The sequence below is a fragment of the Pyrus communis genome, chromosome 7, assembly GCF_041283825.1.
Source record: "Pyrus communis isolate YQ-2024b chromosome 7, ASM4128382v1, whole genome shotgun sequence".
In the NCBI taxonomy this organism is placed as follows: Eukaryota; Viridiplantae; Streptophyta; class Magnoliopsida; order Rosales; family Rosaceae; genus Pyrus; species Pyrus communis.
In genome coordinates, this window is record NC_142571.1 from 17,734,989 (window position 1) to 17,744,655 (window position 9,667).

Consider the following 9,667-nt stretch of genomic DNA (forward strand, 5'->3'; position numbering starts at 1 on the left):
GTCTTCAATTTATTAAGAAACAAACTGTAAATTTAAATTACTTATGTGTACTAATCACTTGGGACTCCAAGTCTAAACCTTGCTCTCTTGTGACCACAAACTTGGGCATTGTGTGTATGTTGCTAAAGCTGTGATTGATGTTGATAGTTTCATTAATATAAAGCCCAAATAAGAAAATATTTAGTTTACCCCAACTGGACTTTATACAATCTCTAGAAATTCCATTCTAATCGAGAGGTTAAGTCTATCTTCAAATAAGATATCAAATTTTAAACATATAATTTAAATTTAATAGCTTATGTGACACTTTGACATCTTTTAAAATTTTGTTCTCCACCTGATATGTCAAATTTTAAACACAACATAAAAATTCAAACATGGTATTGGTAATGAAAAGAAATTAAAAGGTAAGGCTTTAAACTAATAAAAATAATAGGATGAAGTGCCGATTTGGTCTCTGAGCTATCATCTCAGTGAAATTAGGTTCCTGAATTATTTTTTCGGTCAAATAAGTTCCTAAATTCATTAAAACTTGATAATTTCATCCCCTCTCTATTCAAAGCTATTTCATCTAATTTTTCATCAACTTCAGTCACTTAACACACCTTAGAGTGTAATATCATCATTTTCTCGCCTATAAGCCATTAACATTTCATATAGGTTGCGAATCTAATGTTTAATTTACGGAGAGTTAACTTACACTATTTTTAGGAAAACTACCAATTTACCCTCCAAAGTTAACTCCATACACTATTTATAAAAACTACAAATCTACCTTCCAATGTGTATCACATGTAAGTAATGTGACTTAAATTGACGGAAAATTGAATGTAGTAACTTTGAATATAATATTAGAGATGTAGTTGACAAATTTTTATAATTCAATGACTGATTTTTCTTAAAAAAATAGATTAGGAACTTAATTTTTACTGAAATGATAATTCATGAACAAAATGAGCAGTTCACCAAAATAATAATGAAAAACATTTAATAATTAATTAAAAAAATTTTAAAGCTTCGTTCAAATTTGGGAGAAAAACTTGTGTGTAGCTTGCTTGCTACTGGACATTATTGAGTGACACTACAATCTAATTAAAACTCATCACATGACAAATCTTAAATAGTATTTTATATTTAAATCTCATAATTTTTCATTCTAATTAATATTCACCATGAAACTAATCTAATAGGTTCATTATTTTCCTCTCTCTCTCTCTCTCTCTCTCTCTCCTTTTTCTTCCAAAATTTCACTACCGTCTTCTTCCAAATTTTCTCTGCATTCCAACCTAGGGTTCAATTTGGTGGCGTTGGGCGGAAATGGGCAATTGCAGGCTTCTTGGGGTTCGATTTTGAGCGGTGCAACCGCGGGTGGTGGTGGAAGCTGCTCTTCTAGTTTGGGAGATGCAGATTATAGGGAGCTTCAGTTCATGGGGCAGGCTGCAAATTCTCCAACGCCATCCACAAACCCTATCTAGTGTAGTATTTTTTTTTTTTTTTTAGACTTGTAGGTTTAGGCCTTTTTCAGACTTTCCCAATATTGTTATGAAGAATGGAAAGACACAGATCTTGGGGAAGCAGTAGAGAAAATTTGGAAAGAGAAAAGAAGACGGAGGAGAGGAGAAGAAATCATTTGAATAATTTCATGTATATATTAATTAGTTGGAAAAATAATTATGGAATTTTAAATATAAAAAATAATAAAAAATTATATTTAAGACTTGTCATGTGATGAGTTTTTATTGACTTGTAGTGCCACTCAGCGAAGTCTAATGCAAGACAAAATCATACACAAGTTTTTCTCTAAATTTGGTAGCAAGGGGAGAGATGTCACTCCATATCCTGCCACATCATATTTGGCTTATCTCTTGGAAAACATTGTTGCTGTCCTTTTTAATGTTATTATTTATTTAGACATTTTGACATCCTCTTTGAAGATGCTCTAAAATATCAAATAAATAAACATAAAAACAAACTTTGGTGCCAAAACTGGCTTTTGGACTTTGGTACCAAATTGGCTTTTGGAACTTGAGTCATGCTCTCTTTAAGTCCTCATTTTGAAGACTTGTGGGGATCAAATACATATTAGTCACATGATTATATTAGTTTAGATTCAAATACTTAAAATATTTGACAACTTAATAAACCAAAATCAACTTAAAATCTATGAACCATTAGAAAACTCATTTTATTGTTTTGTTTTTAAGTTGTCAAATATTTGAAGTATTTAATTATAAATTAATATAATTTTGTGACTGATATGCATTAATCCTCATTCCTTATAGATTTTTAAAATGAAGACCTCAACCGAGCAGGACTCAACTGATTTGGCTATGCGCATGTACAAGAAAGCTTATTGCATCGAATTAAAAAGGGATTCGCTTGATGAAACCGTCACAGGAGCCAACAGCAAAGTGGAAATTTCACTGTTCTTTGTAGTAGTAGTTAATCACTACCATTAACTTTGCTCAAAGTTCAAACAAAAACCAATCAACAAATAAAAAAGATAATTAATTGACTAATCTAAAAATCTACAAGCCTTTTTACCCCTATTATTCTCATAATTAAGCATTAATCAAGATTCCCACCCATAATTACAACCCCTGTACTCCCTCTCTCTAACCCCAATGGAAATTAAAAAGTTAAATATACCCCCACAGGAAAAAGAGAGCTGTTTTTGTTTCCTCTTTTTTTATTTTTCTCTGTAGTTTTGTTTTCTTCACAAAAGCGCTGACTTTTCTTTGCTGAATCAGAAACTACCAGCAGCAGTGGCAGCACTACTGGAAATCCAAGGCATGCCGAAGCTCACCGGCGAGTGATCGGAGAAGTAATCTTCGGCGAGACCGTCCAACCCTTCAAAGAAATCGTCACTCACTACCGAGTCGCATATCCCCAACAACTCGTCCTCCTCGTCGGTAATCAAAGGACTCCCCTTCTCCTCCTTGCAGCTGCTTTCCACGGTCGTACTCCGATCTGCAACGACAGGCTCCTCGTCCACAGAAGCCGAGGTTGTCGGAGATGTAGGTTTCGCAGAGTCACCGCCCGTGGTTTTTTGTGGTGAGAGGGGCTTCTGGCGCGTGGAGCCGGCGAGCGAGTTGCGGTGAGTCGGGGCTGGGTGGTTGTGCTCCGCCGTGTAGGTGACTATAAAAATATTCGGGTCGGACTTGTTCCGCTCCACTTGCTTCCGGGCCATACAACCCTTTGAGCTGCTACATCTGTAATATCCCCTGTTTTTTTGTTCCAAAAACAGAACATTTAATTTAATAAAAAAATTCAAATTTTAAATTTCTGAGAAAAATTATATGAAAAAAAAAATGAAAAACCCACCTTGGATATGGGGAGCCCTTGATGGGCTTTTGGCCGTACTTCCGCCATGCCCATATGTCTGAAGAGAGACCCTCCGCCGGAACTTGGCACACTTTTTTAAGCTGGTTCTTTCTGAAATGTTAAAAAAATCGTAAATAAATGAAATTATGAATTAAATAGCGCAATTTCGAGATGGGTATCTTTCAAAATTCGATATTTTTGAAGTTCGAAACAAAAAAGGAGTGAAAAATCGTACCTTTTTTTGGATCGTGCGGTGGTGGAAGATGATGGCTTGGAGTGCTGGGTTTGTTGCTGGCGGTGATACTGTATGGGATGTGTTTGATCTTTGGGTGTGGTCAGAGAAGAGAGAGAAGTCAAGGGAGAGAGAGTGGGTGGTGTGATTTGTGGGGAGGACAGAGGAGGTTGAGATTTGGGGTAGAAGGGCCTGTAAAGGTCATGTAGTTCTTCAATGGCACTTTTGGGTTTAATGATGGGATCTGAAAGTGGGAGAGAGAAGAGGAGTTGCTGTTGTTGAGAAGTTTGATCAAATGAAGAGAAGGAAGCAGCTGCTGGGTTTGAATGGAAGCCAGAGATATTGAGACTTGTGGTGGCGGCAGTGGAGGAGGCTCTGGTGGATGTTGTAGTGGTGTTGCTTGTGGTGGTGGCGGTGAAGCAGCCTCTGACCACCGCTTGAAGATCCCAATCGTCCTCCATGAGAAGAGAGAGAGAGACAAGGCTTCTGAATCTGTACCTAGTGTCTGCTAACTATCACTGTTTGAGGACAGAGAAAAGGAGAGAGACAAAAGAAGGCGCTGACCTTTTATTAGAGAGAGAGAGAGAGGGGGATGATAAGGGGGTAACGAGAGAGGAATTATACAAACAATGTATTTATAGGGAGGGAGTGGGATTTTGATGCACAAAAGTCTAAAGGGGCAGAAAACAAGTGGTTTTCCTAGTGAGAGAAAGGGGGAGGAGAGAGAAAGAGAGAGGGCATCTCTATGCATTTGTTTTTGCTTTTAGAAAGAAAAAATTAAATAAATTAGGGAAAATGGAATCCGGTTTTGGGGTTGACTTAGTGAAATGTCAAAGAGGGTTTTGATAGGAAAAGTTCCACACGGTGTCTAGGAGTGGAGCTCGTGAGTTATACCGACAGTGGAGATAGAGATAAGGAAATTGAAATTTTTATTTTTAATTTTGATTTGAAATATAATAATATAAATTTAAAAGTGGAAGCCGGTTAATTTGGGTGCTCCTGATCAGCTATTGCAAGATTTTTAGTGGGTAGATAAAGTTGGTAAAATGACGATTCGCATTTAATTAGCAATTCTTAACACCCAATTAAGAGAATAAACACCTAATTATGATCATTCTGGATTAATCAGTTCAATTAAGCCTTCAATTTAGTTTGATCAATTTCGATGATTTTGGCATTTAATTAGTTTGATCAATTTCGATGATGGTGGCATTTAATTAGTTCTGCAATTTAAGAAATCATTGTATTTGAATGTATTTATATTCAAGGATTAAGTACTTGAAACTCTCCAATATTTTAGTGTCATTCTAAATTAATCTCAACTTTTTTAAACATTCCAAACAAGCACCCAACCTATTGAAATCTCACAACCATTAAGTCCAAGTTAATTTTTCAAGCATAAATTATAAGAAAAACTAATGAAAAGAGCTTCAAATCTTTACATTTTAATAAAAAAATCATACACTAAATTTTATTTAATGATAAGGACAAAAAATAAAAAGAAATAAAAAACTTAAAAAAATCCAACCCCACTCCCCAAAATTCTGTAACTCCAACTCACCCTCCTCCGTAACCCCATCCCAATCCCCTCTCCCACAGTACCTATAGTCTATCCCTCATTCACTAATACCACTAATTACGATGCAAGATCATCTCCATCCTCCACTCCCGTTGCTCGTTACTCCTTGCCATCGTCAATTTTCGATCCCCCAACCTTTACAGAAAGCTTCACCTACAACTCATATGCCCAACACTTCATCGTTAGCTCCATCCACAAACACACCATCCTCTCTGTCTCCGCGCCTCCTTCCACGACAAAGCCTAGCAAACCTATACCCTAATTGCCTAACCTTCAAATCAAACCCAATTTCCTTCGTGCCTCATTTTCTAGAAAGCCATAGCTTGATGGAACAAGGTTGCATAAGGGAAGGTTTGCCAATAATAGAAGGGAACAATATCAAATCAAATCAAGTCCATTAACTATATTTTTCAATAAAAAGTGAATTGTTTGAGAAAATTGCAAATTCTGATTAATCTATGGTATCGCAAGTTCTAGATGGTTGCTAACTTTGACTGTATTTTCATAAATAGTGTAGTAAGTTTCATAAACAGTGTCTAAGTTTTCATAACCAATGTCTAAGTTTTCATAAACAGTGTAGTAAGTTTCATAAACAGTGTCATAAGTTTCATAAACAGTGTCATAAGTTTCATAAATAATGTAGAAAGTTTCATAAACAGTTTGTGCACGTGTCAGATTTTTTTTTAAATATTAAAATTATGCCTTTTTCATTAAAATTTAAGTTATTTTGTCCTTTTTATTAAAATTTAAGGGTCTTTCATTAAATGTTAAGTCTTTTTAATTAAATAAAGTTATAGCATGGTTTTTAATTAAAATAAACTTTGCCCAAGCTCTTTTCATGAAAGTTCCCTAAATTATATTCAAAATTCACCAATTGGGTATATCATGGTCATTCTAAATTAGTCTCAACCCTTAATCAAATAAGTATTGATTGAATCGAAAAGAGACCCAAATTGAAATTACATTAGGAGGGCAATCTCCTATCAAAGAAGAGGGTTGAGAATGTAGTTAGGGTTTCCAGCAGCTTGTTTCTGCTCATGTGATTTCCTCATATGACGCTTTTGAGCTCGTAAAACCTCCAACTCTTCTTTGTGGACGGTGAAGATGGTGGTGATCACATCATGATAGTCCATATCATTTCAGCAACCTCTTTGGCCTTCTTGTCGATGTTGGTGGCTTGAGTTGTAGGGTTGAGTTGGTGGTTTTGTGTTGGGTTTGGAGGTGATCACATGATGAAGGTGGTGGTGACCATTAATTGGTGGAGGTTATGCCTTCCATGATCTTCTATTGATTTTGGAGACAAAGTAACCCCTAGTTAATTTAATAGATTTTTTTTTTTTTGACAAAAAAAATGTAACGTCTTTTTTTATTTTTTAACAAACGATAACATCTACACTAAGGGGGAGAGGAGTGGGCTAAACCTTACAATGGGCTTACCATAGTAATGTGGTTCAACTTCGCATTTGGCGAGAATTGAACCTAATACCTCACTTACAAGTGAAAAAGAAATACCACTAGACCGTAGTACTAAGTGTCAATTTAACAAACTTTTAACTAGGGTTTAACGGATATGACATTTTCAATAAGTTGGATACTTATTTGGAATGCTTAAAAAGGTTAAGACCAATTTGAAACGACACTAAAAAGTTGGGAGAGTTTTAAGTACTTAATCTTAAATTCAATGTGACTCAATTTTAATTGAAAAATGCTAAATAGACTCACTAGCGACTCCCTTCAGACTCGTTTTTATACACATGGCTATTAACAGGTGATTCGATTTGATGACAACTTCGTTGAGTGTTGAATAATTTTCTTCTCTGACAACAAATCAATTATCCAATCCCCAATTAGTTTAACTTGAAATTGGATTTGATCGTAGTTGTAACAAGTCATATTATGGTCAATTGTATATATCAAAATTAACTCATAAATGATGTCAAGATTTGTCCATCTATGGGTGACCAACCCTTTAATCAATTCAATGATTCACGCACAAATTTGGTACAAAACTCTACAAACCACAATTGATTTTCATGGTCATTGGTGACCAAAGGATTAAAGCTACTTACATATGTGTTTATATGTTACAATTTAGAAATACTAGTAACATATCAGGAAAAAAAAAATAATTCAAATGCGCACCATATATGTAATTTAGATTCAATCCACAATAGAAATTTTTAAAATAGATTTCATATGAAAAATTCATCAAATTGAAGATGAAGTAGTCATATACATTTGTCGGTCTTTTGGCTAAGGATCAAGTGAAATGAAGAAAAGAAGTGGTCATATACTCTATGTGAGTTTGCCTGATTGGTTAGGGCAGTGTATCCGTTCTCTTTCCTATTACGCACGAATCTGAATTACCCAACCTATAGATTGTAGTAATTTACACTACTGCTTCATTTGTATATAAAAAAATCTATAAATATAATTAAATGGTTGATCAATTCCAACTTTGATGATTTTTTTTGTTTCTTCAAAAGAATCTAAAAAATTTGAAATGTTCCGAACATAAAATCACGTTGTGGCTTGAACTCAATAAAGTAGTATCTCTAGTATTTGGTATGTGTCTCTAAAATTTCCTCCTAATGCAAGAGTTGAGATTTGTGGATACAAATTTCTTCCTTCTTGTTCTTGGACAAAATTGCACTTTCAAAACAAATAACACCTTAGGTCAAGGCCAATAGCCTCACGCGCCCATGATGAATTGGGGGGGGGGGGGGGCTTGAGAAAAGTGTTTGGAGAGTTTTTGGGAGTTTTGCAAGTGTTGGAACTAGCTTTTTAGAGAAAATAGGGTCATATATATAGGGAATGGAGGTGGCCGGCCCTTAGAGGTTTTTTGTGTGAAAATGGGTGATTTAATTGGTGATTAATGGATTAATTAGGAATTAATCCATTAATTAGCCAATTAATCTCCATTTATATGGAATAATTTGTAGGTTATGAAGAAATTACCTAAGATGAGGATGGATGAGATAATTTAGAATTTGTTACCTATTTTGGACACTCTCGGCTGATTGTCCACTGCACGCGCGTAGGACAACCGGTGTTTCTTAAGGATGACTTTGTCATTTTTTCCAAAAATTCACGTGTCGCCTTGTGATTATTTTGGCTCCACAAGATTCACTTATGTTTCCTGTCTCTGCAATGCACGTAGTAGCATCTTAAGAATGTTCTACCTATTACTCAGTACTACGGTCTGATGATCTTTCTCTTCACTTGTAAGTGAGATGTTTTATATTCAAATCTTGTAAATAACAAATTTTATATCAAATTAAATTGTTTATTGTGTAACTTAGTAGAACTCTCCCTCTTCTTAATATAAAATATACGATCGTAATAAAAAAGAATACTCCCCGCTCTCTCTCAGTTGGGAAATGTATACATCGGGGGAGAGGGGTTGCATTGTGGTTGGAATATTAAAATTCCATTTCTGTAGAGGGAGCAGCATCTGTTCCCTCTTTTGGGGTTTTGATGCCTTGTTCTAGACTGCCCCTGTTCCCACTTTTCTCCCAAAAGGAGCACTCAAATCCTGCACGCGGCGCCTCGTGCCCACCACGTGGTCTACTATGATCAACCATCCACGTGTCAACCTTCCACCGCTATGATGTCTACGAGTCAAATTCCAAAGCGGTGATCTAACAGCTGAACGATTGATGATTGTAAGACGACCTGACGGCTCATAGGGAGATTCACACTAGAGTGCCACACTGAAACAGTTGGATCGACGGCGTAGGAAAGCTGATGTGTCGTGACAGCTAGCAGATTTTGTGGTCCCCACACTCCGCATATTAAAGAACAAGTCGCGCGATATCCAGAATTTTATTTTATCTGCATAATGCCAGACATGTGACGTGCCACTATTTTCTTTGACTGATCTGAAGATATGTGCAAATAATACTGTTAAAATGGATTTGTTAATTCATTTCGCATTTAAGTGAGTGTGACATGCGATATTTTTTTTTTTACCAAATGTAAATTAGATGCTGTTGCAATTTAGTACTATGATTTAGGAATATTTCTTTTTATTTGTAGATAAGAGATTTTAAATTCGATTATTGTCAAAGATGAATCTGAATTGCACTGTTATGGCTAGTCCAGTCTAAAACTTAACTCACTTCTCCTCTCCTTTAAAGTACATGATATCGTCTGTTAAAATAAATTAAAAATTAGGTGCTACTATACTCACTTCTTATGTCCAATCATAAATGAGAAATGCTAAGGAACTTTATCAAAAGTAAGACTATTCATGAACTTTCTGCTCTCTCTTTTTTTTTTTTTACAATGTTTTATAATGTTGGCACGAGAATTGTGTAAAAAACATAAGATGTGAGAAAGTCCATAGAATCTCACTTTTGAAAAAGTCTCTTCAGTATTTCTCATCATAAATATTAACCCAACATTATGTTTTATTTCAACCCAAAACCTAATAAAACTAGATGGATTCATAATGCCGCATTGACATTAAATAAGATGGTATTACCAGAAATAAAAATTTTCACTCTCATGTTTAAGTAATTGTTAAGTAG

General features: G+C 35.2%; 1 protein-coding gene across 1 annotated transcript; it reads right to left on the reverse strand.

Annotated features, from left to right (window-relative positions):
* Positions 1–2,411: 2,411 nt before the first annotated feature.
* On the reverse strand, positions 2,412–4,155 carry LOC137733245 (WRKY transcription factor 22-like). The gene is made up of 3 exons (XM_068472392.2): positions 3,560–4,155; positions 3,325–3,435; positions 2,412–3,224 (listed from the first exon to the last, which is right to left on the reverse strand). The coding sequence occupies exons 1-3, from the start codon at positions 4,015–4,017 to the stop codon at positions 2,747–2,749; spliced, it is 1,047 nt and encodes a 348-aa protein (XP_068328493.2). The 5' UTR covers positions 4,018–4,155; the 3' UTR covers positions 2,412–2,746.
* Positions 4,156–9,667: the final 5,512 nt, after the last annotated feature.